This window comes from Ochotona princeps, chromosome 21 (assembly GCF_030435755.1).
Source record: "Ochotona princeps isolate mOchPri1 chromosome 21, mOchPri1.hap1, whole genome shotgun sequence".
In the NCBI taxonomy this organism is placed as follows: domain Eukaryota; kingdom Metazoa; phylum Chordata; class Mammalia; order Lagomorpha; family Ochotonidae; genus Ochotona; species Ochotona princeps.
The window spans coordinates 22,749,140-22,775,846 of NC_080852.1; the positions used below are offsets into that span (position 1 = coordinate 22,749,140).

The following is a 26,707-nucleotide window of genomic DNA, read 5'->3' on the forward strand; positions in this document are numbered from 1 at the left end:
AAAGCAGTGAGCACAGTGCTTTGTGAGCCTTACATTGGTCCTCAGGGAGCAGGGACTTACAGCCATGCAGAAAACCTCTGCTCTGTTGGTCGCCCACTCAGTGTCCTCACTATAAGCATCTCAGTGCTAATACCTATACAGGTTCTCAGACAGGGAACCTGTTACAAACGGACAATCTGGAGCAAGCGGGCCTAGAGGCAGCCTCAGCGAGTTTTGTTGCTTTCTTGTCTTTTGTTGGGCGGGGGGGGGGGTCATTCCCTTTATTTGCTTTGCATTTACTGAAGTTTGGAGTGGGGAAAGAAAAAGTACGTATGCCTATCCACCTACTCCAGTGGTTCACTACACAAACGCTTTGATGGGAAGGCCTGGGCTGAGGCTGTAAGCTGGGAAACAAAAGAATCCAGGAGAGTGCTATCTACCAGCCATGTATAAACGAGAGAGGCAGACAGGGCTGTGGGGGACGGGGAGAAATAGCCTGGGTTCCTCTACAGGAGGGCAGGACCTGAATCTCCACATCTCAGATGCCACAAGTTTCCAGGTGTCCCTGTGTGAATCCACATACTTCAACTAAACAACAGCCAAGTCCTTCACCTCACTTGCTATATGTTTTGGTTACAGGTCAATTACCATATCAAAAATGTTTTTGTCAAAAAATAGAGAAGGGTAATTCAGGAAACATGTGCCTGTTAGAGTTCAGTGGTTCAGCTATGCCTCTCCCTTCAACAGCTACTCCACTGACCAGCACATCCACCCACTTGCAGACCCAGGCGGCTGCAGCTATGGAAATACCTAGCTACTCGGACACAGCCCCCGTTCTTGCCCTGCCATAATTCAAGCAGGCCTTCCGGATGCCAGAAAACAGGTCTGCAAGGCCTTCGAAAGTCTTAGGAATGAACAGAACATACTAGCCCTCTATTCATTGGAGTAAGAGGAGGTAGGGTTGATTCTGACACTGAAGTTTTCCATTACACTTCCTTGAAATGCCTTGGTAAGAAACAACCTCCTGATCTTCTGTCATCTTTGCAAAATACTGGTGATCTCACTACGAGATGGAAGCTGCTAGAGAAGTGAGTGGACAGAGAGAATGACATTGTTCCCGATGCCATTAGACATGGTGTGGCTTGCCTCCCTCCCTGCTTTTGTAACATGCCAGTCATGTTTCCCTAAACCAATCAAGACCCTTGGAAACCTGGATGTTTCCAGGGGTGCTCTCAGCCTGTGAAGCTGTTTTTGTGTTTCATTATCAATTTCAAAAATAACTCCTCCATTTTTGGGTGACTCAAACACTACCTCCTTAGGGAAGTCTTCCTTCCATGTTAGTTTACTCCATACTACTAAAGGTTGATGGTAATATGGTCTTACCTATCTACCCAACCAGTATGATCCAGGAGGACAGAGTCATGTCTGAATATGCTGGTCACTCAATCCCTAATGGTCAGTCACGTACTGGGAACCTACGAAGAACTCTTCACATGGACTCAAAAGAATGAATGAGTCTATGAATGATGGGGTCCTGGGTTCTGAAGTTAATATTGGACTGAAGGGTTTGAAGCTTCCTGTAAGTCTGCCTAGTGCCACATCAAGGTCCTCTAAGTCACAGAGTTAAGGCATTTGCTAGGCCAACTAATGCCACAATATGGGAAGGTATCTGGGGAAACATCAGTTCCATCCACTAGTCCAGGGTGCAGGGAGTGCAGCGATGGGGGACGACAATGGGGCTGGAATGGAAAGTGTGTTGATGGCACAGTCTGTCCGATAAGTGTGAGAGCTGCGCCAGGTCTTCCAGGCAGTGGAGTGGGAATAGGGGGCATTGGGAGACAGAAGCAGATGAAATTAATGAGTCCCCACAGCTGGTTTTTAATGGGGCCCTGATCACTTGAGAGCAGCTGAGGGAGAGGAAGGACATGGTCTCCTAGGCCTAATTAAAAGTTATGAAAAGAGAATGACACGTGCACAGAGGCTGCTGCAAAAATGGAAAGGGGTGTTGGTGGGAAGGCAAGGCTGGCTTTTCCATTTCAAACACTGGCAATGGATTGCCTGGAGGCAACCTTGAAGAATCAAACAGGAAAATGACTGATAGCATCCAAGTGCAAGTTCAGAAACCAGATTAAACTGAAGGCTTCACTTTCACAGGACGTAAACCGTTTCATGACATTTGCTTATCCCAGCGGCTGTTTAGAGAGCATCACTGGTAGCAAAGATGTCCTCAGAGGCTGCACTTACTAGGGCTTGGGAAAACTGTCACTTGCATGCAGGATACATGCCCTTGTTGTCTGAGGACGGAAAAGTGTCCTCAGACTTTTTGATTCATAGTTCACATGTATTGAGTGCTTACTACCTCTCAGGAGCCATGCCCTGTGCCTTTTCGCCTGTTGTATTTCATTTCTCCTGCATGATCAGTCTGTGAGGTTTTGTCTGCGTGCTGCAAGAGCAGAAACTGAAGCACAGAGAACTTCAGAGGACTGCCCAGGATCGTAAGAGTCCCAGTTTGAAACTAGTCCTTCTAACTTTCAGCTTGTATCTTTGACCACTGTGTTAGAACTCCCATGAAATCAGTCACTGGTGAACAAGCACTGGATGTTTCCAACTCTAAATCAAGATTTGCTTCCACTTTTTAAAAAATTTATGTATTTTTATTGGAAAGTCAGATTGATAGAGAGAAGGAGACACAAAGATCTTCGATCTGTTGGTTCACTCCTCAACTGGTTGCAATGGCTGGAGCTGAGCTGATCTGAAGCCACAGGGGTGCAGGGTTAATTCTCTAATACTTTCCTAGGAACATGAGCAGGGAGCTGGATGGGAAGCAGAGCAGCCAGGACATGAACCAGTACCCATATGGGATCCTGGTGCATGCAAAGTAAGGATTTAGCCACTAGGCTACCATGCTGGGCCCTTCCACTTAATTTTTTTTAAAGATTTATTTTTATTGGAAAGCCAGATATATAGAGGAGGAAAGACAGAAAGGAAGATCTTCCATCTGCTGATTCACTTCCCAAGTGACCGCAGTGGCCAAAGCTGAGCCAATCTGAAGCCAGGAGTCTCTTTCAGGCCTCCCACAAGGGTGCAGGATCGCAAGACCTTGGCCCATCCTTGACTGCTTTCCCAGGCCACAAACAGGCAGCTGGAGGAGAAGCAGGGCCATGGGGATTAGAACCAGCACCCATATTGGATCCCGGCATGTGCAAGGTGAGAACTTTAGTTGCTAGGCTGCTGGGTCCCCTTCCATTTATGTTTATATGGGGATGCAGTAAGGCAATATAAAGTATGGAAGATTAGTGCCTCTGGATATCCCATCAACTATCCATTGACTTATCCAGTTAACTTAACCCAACAATGAGTCAACCAACTAATAAGTTAGCCAACCATCAACAACAACCATTTAGTCCACCATCCAAGCAGCAAACCATCAATACAATCAACCAACCCAATTGTCTTACTATAAATCGGGTTAGTAACTGCACACATCACACAAGAGAAGAGCTTAACATACAGTCTTGTGACACTAGCTAATAGATGCTACTAAGCTGTATTGTTCTCGAGCCGAGGACTCCAATAGGAGAATTGAAGAGGTCCACTTGACTCCCTGTGAAAACGATCTCCTTGAATTCACTGCAAAGCTCCTCGTCATCATGGAAAATTATCTTTGATGTGATCATAAAAAAACACAGGCTTTCTGCAACAAAGCTGATTGGCCGGCTCTTTCTTCTTTGGGTCACACAATAGTAAAAACAAACAAACAAAACCGGTAGCCATACCCTCCAGAAACAAATATTTTGGGTTTTAACTTAATCTTGGACTTAGTTTTATATTTCTGCATTTATTTTTCCTTTGTATATGTATTTTTAAATCTACTCCTAGTCTGCTTTCTGGGCTAGACTAACGTGTGATTAGGATTTAAGTCCTTGCACCAACCTGAAGGAATACAAACAAATGCTTATTTGTACAGTTTTAGCTTTTGTACTAACAGATGTCAAACGGGACACTGATAGGGAAAGGCCACCGCACTCTGACTGTTCTAGTCTATTTCAGGGCCTAGAGGGGGTAAGCCATCTTCTTGTTTTATTGCGCTTATGTAGGATTCAAATTCCTCAGAGAGAGAGAGAAAGTTGAGAAGTTGTAGAAGGGAAGTTCTGTGCTAGAATTAAACAAAAAACAAAACAAAACAAAAAAACTGAATTCCAGAGTTTCAGCTCCCAGAGTTTTGGCTTACAATATGAAATTAATCAAATCACTTAATTTTTTTCGGATTCTCCAGTTAGTCATCTGTAAATGAACAAAACTGCTACGTATTCCACTGGGTAGACGTGAGCATAGAAAGTGAGAACCCGCAGGGAGGAAGCTTTGAAAATTACACAGTGAGCTCCAATGGCAGCCAGTCTGTAGGATTTCCAATAAAATGTCAAGATTCCCAAAGTGCGGTCCATGAGACATTGAAAACACATTTTCCCAGTTCCCATCAACCATCTGATGGTGGGGGGGCTGGGGGAGAAAGAGGACAGAAAGCAAACGCCCTGCCCACCCCCGCTCCCTTTGTTGGTATGTTTCTTTGGAGATTGTCCCTGAGCGAAGTGTCAGATCTGGCTCAGCTTAGGGCAGCATTCTCTGTCAGAAAGCATGGTCCTTCACCTCCTCAGAGCCAGAAACAAGACCAGCAGGCGTCTTACCTCATCATCGCAGCTGATGGAACACTTGCCATCCAGAGAGGCACACTGCACAGGGGGAGAGAGAGAGAAACGTGCATTAGCGTCTGGTTGGGCACTGAGCGCTCCAGCGGGTCTCTCATCAAAGTCATGGTCTGGGACACAAATACCAAATCTCCATCCAAGAGCATGCTTTCAGGAAAATCTGCTTTTTTTTTTTTTTTGTAAGAATCAACATCAACTCCAAAACCTCAAAGAAGGATATGGAAAACGATGAGGGGTTAGAGGAGGGCAGAGGGTAGAGCTGGCTCTTTTCCCATCTATTTTATTAATTTACGTTGTCACTTATTGTCAATGGTTTCTGAGGATCTTCAACAGGAATATAATGATGCCATTAGTTACTTTAAAAAGAAACCTTGTCCCCATTCTTAGTTTACAGTTTCTTTAAGATACAGGTGCCTTAGCAAGGTGCCAAGGACATGAAGATCCACCATGACATGCTTGCCTTTATTTGAATCTTCCCATTGATGAGTATATAGAGAGATCACAGAGACACATGGCAGAATAGCACCCCTGCCATTACCCTGAAATAAAGGGGATTGCAGAGGGGTTCCTCAGTACATACAGCAATATTCACAACCTGGCAGATGGAAGTGGCTTATCTGTCACCATTTCCATTAAATACCACAAATGTCCCCAAATGCTCCGACATACAGAGGTCCAGAGAAGCCCCCTGGCCAAAGGCAGCAGATAACTGCTTCAAGAATCCCAGCTATGCAAGGGCTTTCAAGATCACACTAGATTACTCAACAAAGAGGCAGGCATCTTAACAAGATTAGAAGGAAATTACTGTGAAAACCTCACAAAAGGCCCTGAAAGGTCCAAGAAATACTCTTTTGAAAGTCACAATCTTGATTTCACCATTAAAACTGTTCCCAAGAGCAAATCCCCTGCTTCGCCAGCATGGGTGTCTAACATGCTGACAGCCCTTTATTTTGTAATGAAACGAAAGGTAATCCGAGCAGCCGGGCAATTCATTTTACAAACATCCATCGGAAATCTGGCACTTGGAGGCTCTGGGTACCCAAATGTGAGGACCTGTGCTTCACAGTGTCACGAATCCTCCGGGATGCTGATCATAACTTACCTGTCTGCTGGCGGTCCAGAACTTCCTTTGGAAAAATTCAAGTTTCATCTGGATACCTACAGCTGTGACAAATTACAAATAAAACAAAGCATTAGCGATCCCTTTATGTAATTATTTCAGGTCATCATTGAGATTTAGCAGACATGGCAAGAAACCAATATGAGTATTTCGCATTGAATGTACCAGGAAGCATCTAAATAGAGACGTTTTACACTTTCAGACAAGGGATTCTTAAAGTTATTTATACGCATACAACTCTTGAATTAGATCAAATTGAGTCCAGTATAACAAACTGGTCTTGGGAAATAGATTACTTCAGTGTTTCGAAAATGCATGAGGCCCCAATATGAACTGAAAACAAAAATAATACTTTTAACTGGCTATTAAGATGATTATTTCTTGAGTTCCTGTTTCAGCTCTTACTGTAAGAATGTGTATGTCTGAAATGCGGTTTTGAGTGAGAAGTCTGTAAAGCACTTTTCACACTGGTGCTTGGAAGCGTGTCTCCTTTCAACAAAGTGACTCAGCCTAACTGCCCCCTAGTGGTCACATCCCCACTCTCTCTTTCAACATGCATGACTAGGCAGGGGGTACACAGTACAGCAGGATACGGGCTGGGTTTGCTCTGATGCACCAACCATGGAGGCACTTCCCTGCTCTGTCCTTCCAACAAGAGTCTGGGACCCAGCATGTTTGATTTTCCCAAAGACTAGTAAGGTTTGGCAGAAAACTAGTGTCAGAGCTGAGGGTCTCAAAATCATGGGTCTTGAGAAGGTGGGCTCTGGGTGTATCTGCCTTCTGCAACATCTCTCTCTTTACAATTCCCCTCCCACATTGCTGCCCAGCCAGCCTTGCCCACAAAGCTGCTTCTCAGAGCCAAGGCCAACAGCCATAGCAAGCTAGCTGTGAGGTCCTATGGGATAGCAGCACACGGCACCCTGAAGAATCACTACACACTAGCTTGATCTTGTTTTTTCCTCCTATAGCCCAGAGCTGCCCTGAGCCACCCATCAGCTCAAAGTTCCTCCCTTCTCCAGCTGAACCCCCATTTTCTCCTCCCTTGAAGAAGCCAGCTTCTCCCGTCTTGGTGTTTAACCATCTTACCTACCTCGAGCCTGCGTTCATCTGCCCGTTGTTCCTGTACCCCACCTCCTCACAGTGCTTTAATCTTTGCTAATGAGTCAGTCCCTCGCTCCCATTAATCAAGTGAGCTGTTTCTCTCTGATCTCCCTCCAGCAGGCTGCATCCGCTGCCTGGTCCTGATGCCCTAAGCTAGACATCACTTCCCTCCTTCCTCACACACTCCCCTGTCTGGGTCATGAGGTTGTTGCCCAAGGGCTCCCAGAGTCTCCTGCCTGTGCTCCTGCTGATTGGTCCCTGGTTTCTCATGGCACAGGTGGGTTCACAGTATTTGTACAAGTTCAGATATTTCTCTATGATGAAGAAACTCACAACCCCATCAATCGGTCAGCTCTGATCATTTGTCCTGGGTCTCTGTGCTGAACTCTAAAACGGTTCAATAAGGAGAATAGAACCACAAGCTCCCTCAGTGTCTGGCTGAAGAGCAACTAGAAGGTCAAAGTTACCTGGAGGCCCAAGGAGGAACTGGTGGGGGATTTGTGTAATGTAAGGGAGGAAGATCCAAGAGCCAAGGGAAGATGGCGATTCAAAATGCGGGAAACGTCAGGCCAAGGGAGGGAGTTTTGTTGTTGTTGTTGTTGTTGCTGTTGTTTTAAAGACCCTAGTAGGCTCTGAGGATTGAACAGGATGGCAGCGCAAGCACCTGACATGCTGAGCAAATGGCAACAAGTCCTGAACACAGGCCAGGATGGACCCAGGGGTCAGATCCAGCTTCTCTTTTTCCACAACCCTGGAACAGAGTCGTGCGCAATTGTTTGCATTCTCCCCTGGCTCCCCACAGCAGAGCCCATACAGTCTCATGCCCTGGCTACCTGGCCCTTTGCAGAAGACCTTCTCTGAATAGATGCTTTAGGGCTCATAGTGGATCTTTAGGCAAAGGGGCAGGATCACTTATTTTCAAAAGTCCACTTGGATGCGCGCAGAGGAAGTTCTAGGGAAAGGGCCCAGAAAGTGGCTAGTGGGAAAATCACTGAGAGCTCATGATGCCTCAGGTTCATCATTTCTTAAGCACATATATGGTTTAAAGAGCAAAACACATGCTAAAAATAAATATTCACCCCCCACCCTAATCAGCAAGCAAACAAAATCCTTAAAGGCACCCTAGGGTGGAGATTATCCGGGAAAATGAATATGACCTGCAACATGCAGATATTTAGTTCCCTCTGGCTACCTGCCTTTGTTTCAGTCCAGCATGTTTCTCCCTTTAAGCTTTATCAGAGCAAACACCAACTCCAGCAAGCCCCTCTCTCATCCCTCATCCCCCACACAACCAAAGTGAAACCTGAGATATTTGTCAGACCTGTCTGTTTTGTTCTTTCAACAACATTTCAAGTCATAACAGTATATTCCAATTGAAGTCAGTCTCGCTAATTTAATAAGGGAAACAAGGACAAAAAATGCTTTAGTGAAACCCAAGTCCCAAGGAGAGCGCAGAAAATAAAAACACCATTCCTTGGGTTTGAAATTTTTTAGACAGTCCAGAAAACCATCAGCATACTTTCCCCAGAGTTCATGGTCTCTCTCCTGGTACACTGCCTGGTCCTGATGCCCTAACCTGATTAGGTTGCTCCAGGGTTCCCTGCTGGGAATCTTGAACACAGGCAAGAAAGAGTCTTTTCCAGTGGTGCCTTACTCACCTCTTAGGAGGATGCAGACGACACCAACAGGATATGTCCCCACATGCTAACGTAAAGAACCTCCTGGTCCATGACCCCAAGATCTTGGGATGGTGTACGAAACATCAGCAAAATGTTGTGACAACTGTCATCCTGGTGGCTGGCACAGTGTTGCAGAAGGCTAGTCCTCTGAGACACTGGTATCCCATATGAGTGTTAATTTAAGTCCCACCTGTTCTACTTCCTAACCTGCTCCCTTCTTATGGCCTGGGAAAGCAGTGGAGAACAGCCCGAGGCTTTGGGCACCCAGGTGGAAAATCCCGAAGAAGCTCCTGGCTCCTGCCTTCAGATCAGTCCAATTCTGAACATTTGAGGACTGAACAGCAGATGGAACATAGCTGTGTCTCTTTTCTCTCTCTGTAACTCAAACAAGTCTTTAAAAAACAATTAGGACCCAGCGCTGTAGCCTAATGGCTAAAATCCTCGCCTTGCATGCACCAGGATCCCATTTGGGTGCTGGTTCGTGTCATGGCAGCCCCGTTTCCCATCCAGCTCCTTGCTTGTGGCTTGGGAGAGCAGTAGAGAATGGCCTAAAGCCTTGGGACCCTGCACTGGCATGGGAAGCCTGGAACAAGCTCCTGGCTTTGGAATGGCTCAACTCCAGTGGTTGTGGCCACTTGAGAAGTGAATCAGTGGGTGGCAGATCTTCCTCTCTGTCTCTCCTCCTCTCTGTATATCTGGATTTCCAATAAAAATAAGACAATCTTAAAAAAATGCTATCCTGAGCCCAAAATCCTTTCTTATTAACTACTCAAGCATCTCAAGCAAGCAATGACATTTTCTTTGGTTTGAATTTTTCAGGGGACTCTTTTTAGAAGTCATCTCAACATTCAGAGGGCCTGAGTACAGATATTCAGTTTAGCAATGGAGTACTTCCTTTCCAAAAATGTTTTAAAGAAATACTTCTTTTTACTGGAAAGGCAGATTTACAGAGAGAAGGAGAGGCAGAAAGATCTTATGCCCACTGGTTCATTCCCCAAGTGCCAGCAATGGTCAGACCTGAGACAATTCAAAGCCAGGAGGCAGAAACTTCTTCTGGGTCTCCAACAGAGGTGGGGTGTCCCAAGACTTTGGGCCATCCTTGACTGCTTTCCCAGGCCACAAGCAGGGAGTTGGATAGGAGGTGGAGCAGCCGAGACACAAATCAGCACCCTTACAGGACCCTGATGCATGAGAGGCAAGGATTTAACTACTAGACTACCATGCCTGGCCTTCCAGACTTTGTTTTTCCAACATTCTTTTCCCCCATCTACCCCTGCCCTCTTTTCCATTCATTCCTCCTGTGATTCCCAGAAGCGTTGTGTGTTAGGTGGCAGATTTTACAAGATACAAGCAGCAGAGGGAAGGCAAGGGCATGGGGGAAGGTCATCAGACCACTGAAGGGAGAGTCACACTTGAGCATTCTCAGAACCAACACACAAGCACGAGCATCATCCAGACAACAACATACAACAGGACAAGTGGTCTACAGATGTCCATCACCGGCATGCTCAAACCCAGGCAAGGGAGCTGAATACACAGCTGTGAGAGGCATAGGGTGTGTAAATCACAAAATGAATTATGTAGTTCTTTAGTGGCACTAGCTGTCTTTCAAGTGCTTAAGAGCCACACAGAATGGCTTCCCTAGATCCTCCATGCACCTCAGGGAGGCGCACTGGACAGTCGTCAGAGAATGGGAAGTTATCTTCACAAGCAAAGGTTAAGTTCTCCGTAGATCTGGCTGTTCCATTTCTCCCCAGAGGTGGAAGAAACGGGATGACTCCGGTATGGAGGGTTTAGATCGGAGAGGGTGGTGGCTGGGAGAGAAATTGGACTGGCAAGGGGAAGTTGGTAATTAGTTTGAGAGGACCTCAAAGAAATCAATGCAACATGCTCAATGTGGCTACTACCCCCAAGACTTACTTATTTTGCCTTATAAAATTTGAGAATACAAATTACATTTCCAGTGCTATTATATTCAAATGCGTTCAAGATGAAATCATGCATGCATCTCGTATCACGTTAATAGACATGCATTCAAGTGTAATCCGAAACTCAAGAAATAACAACATAACATGTAAAATTAGAAATAAAATCACTTTTTCATATTGTATTCATTTAGAAATAATTTTCTGTGGGCTTGCTGCATACCCCTAGGAGCCCAAATCCAGTTTATAAAATAGTGCTCACCATGCCTGGCATGCAAGCCAGCACAGACACTCCACTTCCCATGGCTCAGTCCTGCAGCTCTTCAGTATGTTCAAGCACACAAAACAAGCTCATCCAGGAGGCTGAAAACCAACCCAGCTACCATCGATCGAATTACAATCAGGAAAGGCTCTGCTGGAGAACTGGCTGCGAATGCAGTCTCCAAAGCTATGTCTGGGAGCTCCTAGGTCTGTCACTTCACCTGCCTGTGTCTGAAAAGAGACACACCAGCCCTAGGCTTCTGTGGGACAGGGATAAATGAGATAAATGAATAATGTCTATGAAAACACTATACCTGGTTGATAATGTCTTCAACAATCTTGTAGTGATTTGCTACTAAAGCTTCTCTTCTCTTCTCATACTTCACAACTAATACTACTTTCTGGTCCTTACGTTGAGAAGGAGAAAAAAGTTCTGTGATAAATCCAGTCTGTCCTCAGCTAAGATATGTCCTGGGGAACTAATCCACAAGTGCTTTACAACAATCAAAGTCATGCGAGTAGCTGGGCAAGCCCTTAGAGCTTTGAGCAGCCCCTCTGCCTTCAGGATTCATGAGGTGTGTCACTTGTCCCCTCTAGAACTATGGCCATTTCTGTCCACTCAAGATGAACCAAGGTGGTCAGGATGCAGTCCTGAACAAGCACCACTGTTCCTGGCACTGGCAGCCATAAAGCTTTTTAACAACCTGGTTCTAGCAGGTGGCATGCTGATAAGAATTTCACTCAAGTATGTGGTCAGAAAAGCTGATCCCAGAGCTGTCCTGCTCTGGATTGACCCACCAACAGGGTCACGTCCATGAGTAGGAACCCTGTAGACAATGGAATCATGAATACAGAAAATAAAATGATGGTAAATTACTAACAAAGAAAATACCTGTTAACCACTTCCCATGCATTTCCTCTCAAATTCATGCCATAAAGGCTCGTCCAGATATCTTCCTTTAGAAAACCAGCCCTTATGTGGGTCACATTTCTCAGGCAGGCTGGTGACTATTTTTGCACAGCTGGGGAAACAGCCCCACCTTGGCTCAGCCTCCCTGAATTTTCATTTCTTTGTGTACAACGGCAAAGCTTGCTAGAAGTGACAGTAACAAGGCCTGGCACATTTGGGTTCCAACTCGCCTTAACCAACAGTCAACCGTAATAGCTGTTAGCCAAGCCACATTTGTTTAAAGGTTTTCTTCTGTTTGTTTGCAAAATAGTTAATTGCAAGTAGAACTAACAAAGAACGTGAATGTCACTTTTTTGGACTATCTTGAGATGAGCTTGGTAAGGCCACTGTTCTGGAGCGTTGAAGAAAAGAGCACGAACCTCGCTTCCATCCAACGTGAGCCCATCCCAGAGGCCTGCTCATGTCCAGGATAAATGACTTACCACATGAATAACCAAATGGTCATGTGAATGATGACATAACTCATCTGGTGAATATTTCATGTGAAGATTTTAATGAATTGCACGATGGAATGTTGGACAAAAAAGACAACTGAAATTCTGGGACTAATTTGGGCGAAACTGAAAACAGAGTAGCCTCCTTACAAGATGGGGGGGCGGGCAGAGAGGCAGCTGCACCGATGACCCCCTGGGTGTCAGACTAGCAAATCCAAAAGCTCCCTTTAAACATTAGAGGCGAGGGACCATGATCAACAACAAACCTTTAGAGACATATTTAGACCAAAGCAATAGGCATTGGTTATCATCTTGGTAAACCCTGAACATGGATCTCTAAGGTCTGTTATTTCAGAAGTGAGGCGTGGGAAGGAAACCTCATCCTCACAGCAACATACCACACACACTGTTAAGGCTATGTCAAGTGAAGACATGGCATTATGAAGGGGAGGCATTTCAGTAGAAGCCCCTCAATGACCACATTATTTCACTTCTGAAGTACTTCCTGTGGTGGTGGTTGTGGTGGTGAGCATGTGTGAGGAGAGGTCCGCTTTCTTATACATACATGCTTTTAAATAACAAAGAGCTACATGATATATGCTTAGGGACAGAGGAGCAGCAGGGCTCACACTACCACATGATTGACAAGGTGCTAGCAGATGATTTTCCTTGAAGGTTAGGAGCTGTGGAGCCTGTTTTAGCGTGGAACTCCTCCTTCCTTCCGCCCATGACTGGATTCTGGGGACTTGTGCGGTAAGGCCTGAGCCATGTGCCCAGATGTATCTGCGCTGTCAGAACTCCTTGGGAACAGGCACCTTTAGGGAAGTGTTAATAAATGACAATGACTAACGTTTCCCGCATTTGCAGCACTGGGTCGGTGTTCAAAAGCATTAGCAGGGCTATGAGATGGAACCGTAATTTTTCATTTCACCTCTGAGGTAATCGGGAGGCTCTTTTCCAGGAGAAACAGCTCTTTACCTGAACAAACACATTTCCCCTGGTTTCCCAGGCCTCTGGCACTGGGGTTGGACAGGTTTTGTAAGTCAATGCAGTCTTGGAGACAATCCCCACCCTTTCAGAATAAAAACTAGTAGCCTTGTACTTCATTGTATTTTAATCAGAGCTGTATAGATCAATGCCTAGTAAGAAAATTTTCAGCTTCTAAACTATAGCTCCCTAGTTAGTCATTCCTTATTCAATCATTTCCTGATAAAAGTTACCACGGATGTTAAATAACGTGGGAGGTCAGATTTCTAAACATTTCCAAACCCATTAGAGAGGCCCCATCTACTTGCCGAACACCTCTGAGTTGGATGTTGGCCATGGTGCTCCATACAACACAGCACTCTAATAGCCACATAGCCAGCCCAAGGAGCTGCAGAAAGGCCTCCAAATTCTCTGGTTCTCAGCCTCCTGATAACCAGCGCAAGGAGGCTAAGGACCTGCCCAAGCATACTCTGCTCAGTGGAAACATCTAGAGTCCATCTCAAATTCCCTCCAGGACTAGGTGGGAATGTGGAGGTACTAGAGACCACTTACATCTGGTGCAAAGAGAGGGGGTCTCTTGGGGCTCCACTTAGCCCAGCTGTGACCAGGTAGGATACAATCAGAATGCTGCATAATTATCTGGCCCTGAAGCAACAGCTGAAAAATCAGACTTCATCCAGTGACCATTTATTTCAAAAATTTATAATAATTATAAATGGGAAAATTTATTATTTACTTGAAAAAGTTAATGGATTTCCAGATCTAATATTTTTGGTCTTCTGAATCTGACAATCTAGGCCTAGAGTCACCTGACACTCACCCAGGCAATGACCTGGGTTGATCTGCATGGGGTACACTTAACCCTGAGGGGATTGAGACAGTTTGCATCTTGTAGCTTAACTGTAAGGACTGGGAACTAAGCCTATTTTTTACTTAAATAACTTCCATTACTTTTCTGTTTCAGAAAATTCTCGCTTATAGCTGGAGAACCTTATAGAAAATCCATTTCTCCAGTCAGACTGACCTCTCCTTCGGGAGCACATGGCTCAACCAGAGCTACTACTTACTTAATAAGGAACAACTGCTTTTCCAAGACTCCAGGGAGGCTCACCAACCTCTTGGTAGTCTAGTCTCAACCAAATCCTCACAATGGGAGCTCTACCCAGAACCCAAACCTCCTAAGTATCTGCACTGGATTCCTCCAGCTGAGACCACGAAGGTGACATTACCCCTCATGAACCTCAGGAATAAACCTTTGCTCCGTCCACAGAGTGTTCCAAGAGTCATCTTGTCAACAACTAAACCTATTTTGCCTTTCTTCATAATTTTTTTTTACCAGTATTTGACATTAAGTAATATCGTGCATTTAGCCCTAGATGTACCCCCCTCCAACTACAGACACAGTGTCTAGCGCAGACTGATATTGGGGAATAGACAGTGAAAGGATACCTAGGGCTGGGTAGTGTGTGCTGAGGGTGATGTTAATCACTTTCCGTTTTCTGTCTCAGGAAAGCACCTTTATCCATCCAGGTGGCTTGGGTTCATCTCAAGGACAACAGAGATCTGCTAACAAGTTCTCAGCACGTCATGAGATGTGAACAGCTTTGTTCTTTGGGAATATCTGCAGGTGGAGATGGTTAGCTGTCTGTTTGTGTAAGGGACCCTGAGTAACAGTTGACCAAGTATCTGAGAGATGATGAAGGGGGTAAGTTCACTTCTCACCTCCCTGGTGGGGTGAGACCTGGAATTGACAAGTTTTTCCATAGTCAGGTTAGTCAGACCCATCTCAGCCAGGCAGAGAATCCTGCCCGTCCTCGCCAACCCCAATGCACAGTACATTTCAATACTCCACCTTATTAGTTTGGTAGATTTCAACACATTGGCTTGCAAATAAATTACTTCATGAAACACATTTCTCTGCTTCCCTGATATGCTTCCAAAAAATGTAAGATGTATTCCATGGCAGGAAGTCATTTTATAAATTAGCTCACAGGAATTGCAATATACCATAGCAATATTAACATCATCAGTGCAAACAGTGATCACCACATTGTTTATAGAACTGCTACCATATGCCAGGTACCTGTTAGAAACTCTGGGTACTTTGAGTGCTCCTATCCATGACCTACAAAGTGATTTACTATTCCCATGCACACCTGATATCTGACAAGAACCAGGACCCTAGAAATAAGTTATAGCCCTAAAGTCCCCTACAGAAAACATGAGTTTGCAGAAACTCTTATAGCAAAGGTAAGAGTTTGCCAGAATTTGGAGTACTAGTACAATCAGCCCCCGCCCAGTCAGGTAAAGTGTAAATTGGAGGTATCCACGCTCCAGAATATTTTCATCATTATCTGAAAACTCAAAGTGGTTCTATTGTTCCCAGACAATGAGAAACTGAGTTGTTTAGGTGATCTAGCTGTGACCTGCAGATTGCTCGAGAGCAAACAAAGCAAGTGAGAGGCAAAAAAATAGAACTCATCCCTGAAAGGGTGGAACCAGCATGATGAGGAAAAAAACTGGCAAGGACTTAGCAGCGAACGGCACAGGTGGGGAGAGCACGTTGCGCAGAACTCCAGGCTGGCAAGGTGTCTGGGGAGACTGACACTTCAAGACCACCTGGGTGGCTGGTTCAACAAACTTCCCTAGCCTTTGTCAAAGACTGCAACAAGCTAATAAGGAAGCTCAACTGTCCTCCTGATGGTGGGTCAACAAGACCATCACTTCCCTTCTCTATCTAGAGCCGCCATTTCATTGAACGTGGAAAGGTTGATGCGATCTAGGCAAACTGCCAAGGTAAGGTCAAGTGCTTAGGAATTGAAGCAGGTTCCCTCTGGCCATCCAGAGACCCACTGCAAAACCAAACACCTGGGTGGCAGATGTGTCCGGCCAGAGCAGGTCTGGCTCAGGGCAGACCCTCCCAGAATAACTGCTTGCAAGGTGACTGCAAGGAGGGAGAGAGAATGCAACAGGGAAGACCGCATGCGAGGGGTAGACAGCACTCTGCAGTAATTCAGCATTTTTCTTTCTAACCTTTTGGAATCTCAGGACCTTAGAATATTCAGGCATTAGCCCTAAAGTGAAGGATACCACTTCTGTCCCACAGTTTAAAATGTGGCAACTGCTGGGGAGGGAGAAGCCATGTTCCATCATGAAATACTTGGTAACATCTGAGTCCCAGACCTGGCCCCTTCAACAAGCTTTCATAATGGGCTGTGCTGGTCAGCCCTGTGCAAGGCTGGTTCTTTTTCTGGATTACCATGCAAAAGCCAACTCCTAGACAGTGGCCCATGATAAACACAGGATGCCTGGTCTCTACATCCCTTCTCCCATTCTACAAGGCTGTTCTGGGCCCAGCTGGTGCCCAGTAGGCGCTGTCAGAGCTGAACAAATGCATGAGGGAGCCAGTGCACTGTGTTCCAGACAGGAGGCAGTTAATCGGAGCCTCACATGTTCTCTTTGAGGGATCACAGTCTGAAACACAGTTAACATTCTTCTCCCAGAGTTTCCTGGCACCCCCTGGCTCTTCTCCATTCCCTCAGCTAAAGCATTCCATGTTTAAGGCCTCAGGGAAGGGAGGACAGAGAGGAACTCTGAGAACAAAAGAGGGAAAAGCTGGATTTCTGTATCTCCAAAGCTGAGGCCCTGTGCAGTGGCAGGACTAGAAACAAAGTGAAGAACTGCCTCCAAGCTTCTCAACAGAGCACTGTGAAAAGATAATCCTTCTGGAAAGGGGGTGAGCCAAGAAGGAACCAAGGTGTTGGGGACTTCTAGAGGGACGCACTCATGGGTGGTATCCCTGCAGGCATCTATTGTCCTGCCCAAGGTCAAGGTAGGGCTGTCAGGACAAAGGAGAGGGGGTATTTCTCACCACATCTCTCTTTTTGTCTTTTCTGTCTCTGATGTGGTGGGACCCTTAGGCTTCCCTGTCCCAGCCTTGTTGGAAAATCTTGCTGGAAAATCAAGACAGCTTCCCTAGGGTCATGGGCAGACAATCTAGCAGGACGAGGTCTCCTAACCTTGATGCTTGTCAACGTGAAGCCCCAAGTCACCATAGACTGATGCCAAGGTCACCCTCTGCTGGAACAAGGTCACCCTCTGCTGTACCTCTTCAGCTACACGTAGGCCCTGAAGGAAAGTGAAGGGAGATACTAAACTCCCTGGAAGTTCTGGCCCACCAGGATAGCAGAAATTGTAGGTGGAAACCAATGATAGTTTAAAAACAGCTGCACTGAGTGACTGGCTGAACATGGGGACTGCATTCACGGGCAATCCAGCAGCCAAGCCCCTGCCTCTTTCACCTGCAGGGACATTAGCCTTCAACCTTTCCAGCAAGCTTCCTGTCGCTGCTGTTGTACCTGCTACAGACCTGCCCAGCTCTGCTGAGCGGGTGACACTTGCAGAGTTGATAGAGTTCTCTCAGGTAGATTTTGTCACTGTCACCTGCTCACAGCTTAGGGCTGAGCTGGAGGATGGGTGACAAAATTTCCCATCTGGAACTGGGAGGGACTCCATGGGCATCAATCAGAATACAAACCCTCATCTTTCTAACTTGAAAGCTGAAAATAGATATTACATACATAAATGAGAAAAAAAGAAGCCCTTCAAATTACTTACAAAGAATATGGATTTCCAAAACCTATCCCAATAACAAAGACTAACATTCCATCTGCATAATAGAGACTAGTTAGGTCCATACCTGCTCTCTGCAAAGCTTTTGCTTTATGCTGTTGTTTTTTTCTTTCCTAAGCCTGAGCTGATCTGCGTTCTCAGAGGTGCATTTAGGAAGCACCTTGGAAGCCTGGGGGGCCCTTTAGAAGTGGCAGGAGAAGCTCTCGGGAAAGCAAGAGCAGCTCTGGGCAGAGCCCTGCCCTCCTGGCCTCGGTTTCCAGAGACCCTGTGCCCACAGGGGGCTTGGCAGAGCACAAAGACTGTGGTCTCCTTTGTCCTGGCGAAGGACAGACTGAGATGCGGGAGGCAGTCTGTACATAGGGCATAGGGAACCACATTAACTGAGGACCTATGGGGACAGGGCAGCTGGTTTACACTGTGTTGCTTACTCCTTAAGCCAGGCCAGGAGGAAGAACATGTTTTCTTTCAACTTCAGAAAGCAAAGCTGCAGGGATGGGGTGGGTTTGGGCACAGTAGGGAAGGTTCTGTTTGGGAGGCTTAAGGTCGCATTTCTGAATGCCTGGGTTTGTGTCTCAGTTCTGTAGATTCCAGTTTCCTGCTAATGCGGACCCTGAGAGGTGGTAGGCAGTGACTCAAGCAGTTGGGTGCCCGCCCCACCTCCCTGTGGGAGACCCAGGATCAAGCTCCCCTTTCCAGCCAGCTCCAACCCTGACTGCTGTTAAGTAGCAATCTTCTAGATGTGGGGAACTTGCAGAAGGGAGAGCTCTGTCTCTATGTCTTTCAAATACACATATCAACACAAACAGAAAACAAAAATAAAGTGCACATGATTCATTGACTTCGCCAGACCCTGCAGTTGCTAGGTCAGTCGAGGTACAAGCCGGACTCAGCCTGCAGCTGCCCTTGGCTCCCCATTCATTGTGGTGGTTCTCAGTGGGGCAGTACCACCCCCTAGGGGCTGCTTTGCGAGTGATGCTTTGCTGGCCACTGTGAGAAGCCACAGTTCTCAGGACAGCTCCCTAAAATAGTGACTTCAAGTCCTTCAGGGCTTCAGATGCTCCACCTGGAACTCCAGTATCGGAAACCACAATCCACAGCGAGGCCTAGAATCAAACCGTGCGTGACTGCAACATACCAAGTATGGCTTGCAAGAAAGAAATGAGGATACTTGGTTTCAGATGCAAGTTCCAGGTTTGGCCCATAAACAACGAAGGCCTAATCCTCACTGTATCTACGTTAGGGCCCCAGCATACAAGAATTACAGTACAATGAAAAGTTATTCTCCTGCATGGCTGGGAGACACTCCAGTGAAAGCATGGTGGGCTTAGGAAAATTCACGATGGACACACATTATGAACCTAGAGGGGAGAACAGAGGGGAGGGGAGAAGGAGGGGAGAGCCCACCGCCAACTTAATTGTATTAAAAAAAATTTCCGATTTGGAGCAACCCCGCCATCAGGGCCGCAGGGTTCACTGGTAAGCTATGCACGGAAGGAAGTGAAGCCTTGGCCACTGCATTCTGCCTTCTCTGGGGTGGTGCCCCAAACATACATGTATTAAACGCATGTTATCCTTTGCTATCACTCTCCTTTTATTTCTTGAGATGATAGAAATGTGTTATTTCTAAAATAATACGATTATCATCGGGGGTAGCAGATAGGACAACTCACTGTTTTCTGTTAATTTCATTCTGAGCTATTAAAGGGGCTTTCACAGTCTTATGCCAAAGGGGCCTTGGGTAAGACAAGACTGACTTCTGTCCCTCTCTTTTAGAAGTTCCTGGGAGTGGCCTCCACTCCCCCCTCTCCCCTCATCCTTGACTTTGTAGCTCCCCTAAACCTCACATGTCTCCATGGCTTCATCTATGCTCCCTTGCCGGCTAACGCTGGCCGTGATCAAGTGCAACAGATTGGTGACTGAGGCCCAGCTCCACTGCTGATTTCCCATCTCAGAGCCAAGCAACAAGGAAACAGATCCTGCGGAACTTAGGAACTTAGGGAACCCGGGTCTTGGATAAGTTGCTGCCCTGCTGGCCAGAGCCCTGTGGGTCAGTGGGCAGAGTCCGCAGTCTTCTTTCAAACAGTAATACTGGCTTTGAATTGCAAGATCAGGAGGGGAGGGCAGGCTGGGAAAGGGTGTGGAGCCGCACAAACTGTGTTTTCTTCACAAAGTATCTTACTGATCCTTATTGTCAGCACTTAGGTCCCTGCCTTGGGAGATGAAGAGAGCAGGACGGGATATTTTGCAATTTCATAGCACACATCAATTCCCTATAATGAGGAGGGGGCTGCAGAGAGTCAAGGAACAGAACCCCCAGCAGATTAAAAGGGGCCTTTGTAGTGGCTGCATCTGTACATTAGAATAAATCTCTCCTAGCACTAAAATAACATCTACGTTCATTTGGGCTGGTGCCATGCTCAGCATTTAAGAAATTTGACAAAACATCGCTTGAGCATGTTGAAGTTTGCCAGCCCACAACAGAACAACAAAGCTACCTCGGCCGCATGGAGGTACTTCTCCAGGTCCCCTACTTCACTTATGGCTCCCATTTCCCGGCTGCACTTGAAAGAGAACGACTTGGCCCTTTTGTCAGGTGCCAACCACTTAGCTTGGCCCTGAAACGGGCAGCAAATTGCCGCTGGAGGTGGTAGACTTCAAGACGAATCTTTTTCTTTTCCCCTAAAGGAAACTGCCAGAGACTGTGTGGCGGATAAAGCTGTTAATAGCCAGAGAAACATTATTTGGGGTGGCCCTCAGGTAGACTAGACATGAATAATGCCTCATAAAAATAATTACTTCTACCCAGAGCACAGCACACCAGATGAGCTTGGCAAGGACCCTGTTTCCAAGAGAACTGTAGGCAAAAGAATCTGCAGCCAGGGCTCAGCTGGATGCATCTGACTGTGGCAACTTCAAAACCAGATTGGAATGTTTCCTGAAACTCTGACCAGCACTTCTGGAGGCAACGGGGCAGCTCAGCCTGGTGTCTGCTGCTTTCCAGCACAATTAGGCCCAAGACAATTGCTGAGGATACGGAGAATGGCATCCAATTTGCTTCCACTTGACTGTGGTGGATGGGTGATAGACAGAGACTCGGTGCTGGGATGGTGGGCTGGGCCACTGAACCCCTCCTATGCTAGCCCAAGTAACTGGAGGTCCAATGAGATTCTATCTGCTCTTGCCTGAGAAGATTCAGGGCACACCTAGACCAATGCAGACCCTGATTGGGCTGCAGTCACGAATGCTGGTTTGATTTCACCAGCTGGGTGCACGTGGCTCCCTTTTTGGAGTAACATAGTTCCTTCCCCTACAGTTAATGAGCTGTCCTGCCTCTGTTGGTTGTGGAGGGTTCACTTTCCACTCTGTAGACACAGAACATGTTCTCTACCTCACGATGGGTACTGACTTAACCAATACCCATGAAAAGCAGCTGCAGGACTTTTAACTGAGATCTTTAAGCAAAAATGGGACTTATTTCCATTGGGTTCACCAGGCTAGCCAGAGAGGTATCAGGGGCAGTGGGTGGAGAGGATTTGCTTAGGATAGGATCAACACCAAGAGTAAAACAGAGATGGAAAACCTTGGTGATTTCAGCTCAGCCCTGTATCCAACTGTACCTGATGCAAGCTACAATTTTAGACTTTTCAGTTCCATGTGACAATGAATTTCCACCCACCTTAACCTGTGAAATGACTTTCTTTGCTAATTTTTGCTCTAGTCAATTGAAGGTTGGTTTACACTGCTTGTCACGGACAGATTCTTGAGAGATACAATGATACTGTAGGGTGGTAACTCCCTGCTCCTCATAGAAGATAGGGAAGCAGTCTTCGTGAACAGAGATGCATACTGAGAAACTCCATACAGATAGTCCCTTGCTGCCACGAATGACAGCACTGGGCAAGGAAGGCAACTGTGTGGCATGCATGCTGCCCCTTTATTACTTCATGCCAACTGCCAGGAATGACTCCTGGTTTTCTTTCCTTAGGCGCCTCGCCATCCTTTCAACACAGCACACCAGGCAGCCACGACCATCATCCAGTACCCTGGTTAGTGACCATACAGTGATGCTCATGGTAAAATCACAATTAGGAACCTGGCACTGTGCACCATGCTAGTCCAACTGATCTAAGTAATCAAGTTCTGGGCAACAATGAAGGCAAAACATGCATCTTCACAAGGACCCGTTCAGCATTTGGGAGCATCCTTATTTCTTGCCAACTACAATTGTCTCAGCTCTTGCAGCTTAGCTTGATGAGCTCTCAAGGAGCTCCCAGGAATGGACCTCAGGCTTTAAGTATGCCTAAAGCTTCCCAGGCAGAACACACACACACACACAAACTCACTCACACTGTCTCTCTCTCTCTCTCTCACTCACTCTCACTCACCCACTCTCTTCTATTTCCTAATCAAGACAAGCAAAAAAAGAATGGAAAAGGAGGTGAGGGAGTGGGAATGGAACACCACTGTAGCCTGACATCACAGGAGCATCTGAACTCCTTGCCCAGTAGTATTCACCTGCACATCACAGCTTCCTACCTAGAAAGTCAGCTCTGTGATGAAATTTGCGGGAGGAGGGGGTACCTAATTTTCCAACACCTCCCTCATATGTGGTTTCACCTTCAGGCCTGCCAATGAGAGGGCTGGTGCTAGATTCAGAAGGCCGTGAAGAATCAGGGGTCATTTTACTTGAGAGACCGTGGCATGCAGGTGTGTGGGTGGACATGAGATTTCAGGTAGCATGCAAGAGCACCTGCCTGGGTGCTCCTTGCCTTGTAGCCTAGCTCCAAGCATCCTCCAGGCCTAGTCCTGCCCACTGTGGGCATCTGAGGGTGAACCAGTGGATAGGAGCTCTATATTCCCCAATTGTTTCTCTCTCTCAATAAACTTCAAATGTAAAATGTATATTTGTAAAAAAAAATATATATATATATATATATATATATATGCATTTGGCTTACCCACCTCTAACCATTCCTATTCAAGGCATTTAGATTCTCCCAAAATGCTGCTGCTTACAGTTGTCAACAGCAAAGAGTGGCCAACTCTTGCCCAAGGTTCTCCAGGTAACTTGAATTTTCTTCAGTGTGCACTTGTCACAGGAAGATTCATTTTTCACAATCCCTCACTATTTTCATGAACACAGCATTACCCTTACAGATAAAGGCATCCATGCTAAAGCTCCACTCACAGGAGCTGAATCTTGGTTGGGGCAACTGAATAGTCATGGGGATTTGTCTCTATAAAAACTGCATGTACTCCCAAAGTTTCTTCCCTGTTACTTTGTCCTAGGTTTCAAATATTTGAGCATAAAACAATGTGCTTTTCCAACACAGGGCAAACTGCTCTCTCCCCACTGTGTGGAGCCAATTTCTTAGAAGACATGAAGTCCCCAGCTTTTCTTTGCCATTTTGGAACCTTAAGATACCGGTGCCTCTACCTTCAATTTCCTCCCTTCCTCTTTCCTCTCCATGCACCACCCACCAAGTGAAGAATTGCAGGGCTGCAGGACCCAGTGAAGGATGTAACAGCTTGTGTGTTCCCAGAGTGTTCAGCTTCTTAAGGCACACAGACACTATGCAATCACTAAGCACTGGGAGCAGGTGGAAAGGCAGCTACAGGATGAGGGGGAAGTCTGAAGGTGCCCATCCTCCAAGCTCTGGGGGTCAAAGGATAAACAGCTTTTTATGTATAGCCTGTGACCAAGGGTTAAGCACTGACAAAGTGAGGCAAAGGGAAGAACAGCAGGCGCTAAGACCCTGGGGAGGAGTAGGGAGAACTGAGACCCCAGGACAGGTACACCAACCTGTACTGCTGTCTCTCACTTTCTCTAGAAACTCCCAAGTCTATTTCTATCGTCTCAGCATCAAGGAAATATCCACATGAGGCAGAGCCCAGTTTTTCCCACTGTTTGTAGACAGTGCACAGAGTGTCACAAAGGTGCTGAGGCAGGGGTCAGGCCCCTCCTCCTTTTCAGCAAGGTGGGGAGCACCCATCCCTCTCAGGCACCTGACACTACCCCAGAGTTGCAGCACCGTCCACTGACCACTGGGCAGAAGTAGCTTTTCGACCTGTTCCTGTCTGATTGTTCACATCCTCACAGTCTTCAGAAAACAAAGGGTTCAAGGTACCTAAGGGTGGGATGTGAAGGAAACACCTCTCCCCTGCACTGGGTGGACAGTGGGGAGTGACTGCAGCGGACGAGCTTCAGTGGCCACCGGGCTGCCTAAGAGGGACATGAACATTTGGAGATGCTGACCAATGCTCCAGAGTATAGTGTTAATAAACAGGTCAGGCCAGAGTGAACTCCAGGGCTTCCTCCAGACTCTATCCTTATACTTCCTAAAGACGCTATTCCCACTCTGGAGGCTTCCACAGGGATGCATGCCCGAGTTATGTACAGGAGATACATATAGGACCAAAAGGGGTGGCAGCATTTGGAACTAGGAGCCTCTGGCAGCAAGAGCCCCTTTCAAGGCCAAGACACAACAGAATAATCCTCTGACCATTCTAGTCACAGAATGCTAACACCTACCAAGGCCAGATGCCGCGGCCTGTACTGCAGTCATCACCCTAGACAGTTCCTGAACATCTGGATGTCCAGGTGAGATGGAGGGGAGCTTAACTGAGAAAATGCATGTGACTCAGGAGAAGCCCAGCTTCCCTTCCCCGCCCCCAGGCTCCCAGTGCTGGCCCAAGCAAACTCTAGGGTTACTGATCTTAGCCCAGTCCCCATAAGTGCCCAAATTCCCTTGACCTGTTAAAAAAATTAAAATTACTTATATAAATATGTATATATAGCAAAATAACTAACAATTAGGAAAAAAAGAATACGACTGCACATATTTGTGTAGGTCTTTCAACATGAAAAAGGCAAGAACCGAAAAACAAAATAGATGATGTAGAGGTAGCGGCACAGCCAGCAACATAGAAATGATGCAGAGAGTTGAAACGGTGTTGTGTCCTTGAGCCAAAAAAGACTGCTGTCAAAAAGAACTTCAAGCATTTTGAAATAAAAGAGCCAAAAATTTGAGAGTAGGGATGTATGTTAGAGAAGGAAACTTTCTAGAAAAAAAAATGATCCTGAAAAATGATGTGAACAAAGAACATACAAGACACTTCTAGATCCAAAGGAGAAGACACTTTCAAGACCCAAGAGTCCAAAACACACGCAGCACCATGACAGAAGAGGAGCTACAGAATCTCAGAACTTCAGGACTCCAGGGGTCAGCACTATGACGCCAACGCTTCCAGACTGGAGGCTGGAGACCCTGGTCATTGGAAGGATCTGGAAATGGAACATCGCTAGATGTTTTAATCAAAGTTTAAGCTAAGAGAAAATAAAGCATCACCTGCAAGCTTCTGCAGGAATATTAATTGCAGCTCGGAATTTTATACTCAATCAAAGGATCAGGTGCAAGAGAAGAACAAATGCATTTTTAGAGTTACAAGGACTGAAGAAATTTTATCTCTTTTCTTTCGAAAACTACTGGAAAAATGTATCAGTAATATAAGGACTTAAATCAGGAAAAACAAAGGCATGGGCTTAGATCCCACGGAGGGGAAGATCCAGACCGTGCAAAGCATCTGTTCTGACACTGCAAAGACAAACAAAGGCAGGACTGAAAACTCGCTCCATCTACAGCAAGCTACTGTTGAAGCTTACAATTGTGTATGGCTTGTGAACGATATTATAAGCATCCAAACGGCCCTTGGGAGGAAAAAAAAAAGAGGTTCTCCAGTCCTGGTAGTAGAAAGAGATATATGACCAGTAGCTGGCACATGACATATCTGATAGAACATGTGTGTGTGGGGGATGAGTAGTAGAAGGAAAACTGGGGGAAATCAAAGGACAAGAAACATTTCAATCCAGAGAAAAACATCACAAGAAGAAATACGCAGTGGTGCACTATTTTTTTTTCCTCTAAAGATTTATTTTTATCGGAAAGTCAGATATACAAAGAGGATGAGGAGAGACAGAGAAGATCTTCCATCCACTGATTCACTCCCCAAGTGGCCGCAACAGTCAAAGCTGTACTGATTCAAAGCCAAGAGCCAGGAGCTTCTTCCAGGTCTCCCACGCAGGTACAAGGTCCCAAGGCTTTGGGCCATCCTTGATTGTTTTCCCAGGCCACAAGCAGGGAGCTGGATGGGAAGCAGCGCCACTAGGACATGAACTAGTGACCATATGGGATCCTGGCGTAAGCAAGGCGAGAACTTAGCCACTAGGCTATTGTGCTGGGCCCAGTGGCACACTAACAGTAGGGAACAGGTGCAGAATATCTAAACTATGATCAGGGTCTAATTCATCCATAAAGACACAAGGTGTGTTGACAGGACAGAGGCAGAAAAGGCTGATGTAAGATGGCACTGCCAACCAGAGAAAGTAACAATATTTAAATTAACTCAAACATTACAGATTCCCTCACAAGCTTCCTAAGCACTACTGAGTTTCCTAAACGTTGTCCAGGTACTATCTTGCTGGAAAACCAAGTTGATAGAAATAGAAATGGAGACATTGAGAGAGGCAGATTGCAGCACCACACTCTCTGTAACTGCAGAAGAAAGTGTGCCGCCTCCTGGAAGCTGCAGCCACTTGTGAGGGCTGGGCCAGGGAGCGCAGAGAACGTGGCTGCCCCTCCAGCTGTCAGAGTCTGAATCTTGGCGCTCTGCCTGCCCCGCCCTGGCTAGAAGGCCAATCCAGCCGTGCGGTGACTCTCAGGGTGATGGCAAAGGTGGGATGGAAAGCCCTGACGTGGCGCACCTGTGCAGGTGTGAAGTTATCCTCCAGATGCTCCTCCAACAGCCGTGACTGCTGGGCTCTGGTGAGTTAGCACTCAGCAAATCCTACTGGAAGTTTCGACATGACTGAGGACACGTTCTTTTTTGCAGGAAGGAAAGTGATCCCATGGATAC

At 46.3% G+C, this 26,707-nt stretch overlaps 1 protein-coding gene across 1 annotated transcript in view; it reads right to left on the reverse strand.

Annotated features, from left to right (window-relative positions):
* Positions 1–26,707, reverse strand: part of CACNA2D3 (calcium voltage-gated channel auxiliary subunit alpha2delta 3) — a 714,521-nt gene that overhangs the window by 65,773 nt on the left and 622,041 nt on the right. Inside the window, exons 27-28 of the mRNA XM_058678785.1 lie at positions 5,788–5,849; positions 4,665–4,709 (exon numbers count right to left, since the gene is read on the reverse strand). Coding sequence (XP_058534768.1) covers positions 4,665–4,709; positions 5,788–5,849 — 107 coding nt within the window. The remainder of the gene's footprint in view (positions 1–4,664; positions 4,710–5,787; positions 5,850–26,707) is intronic.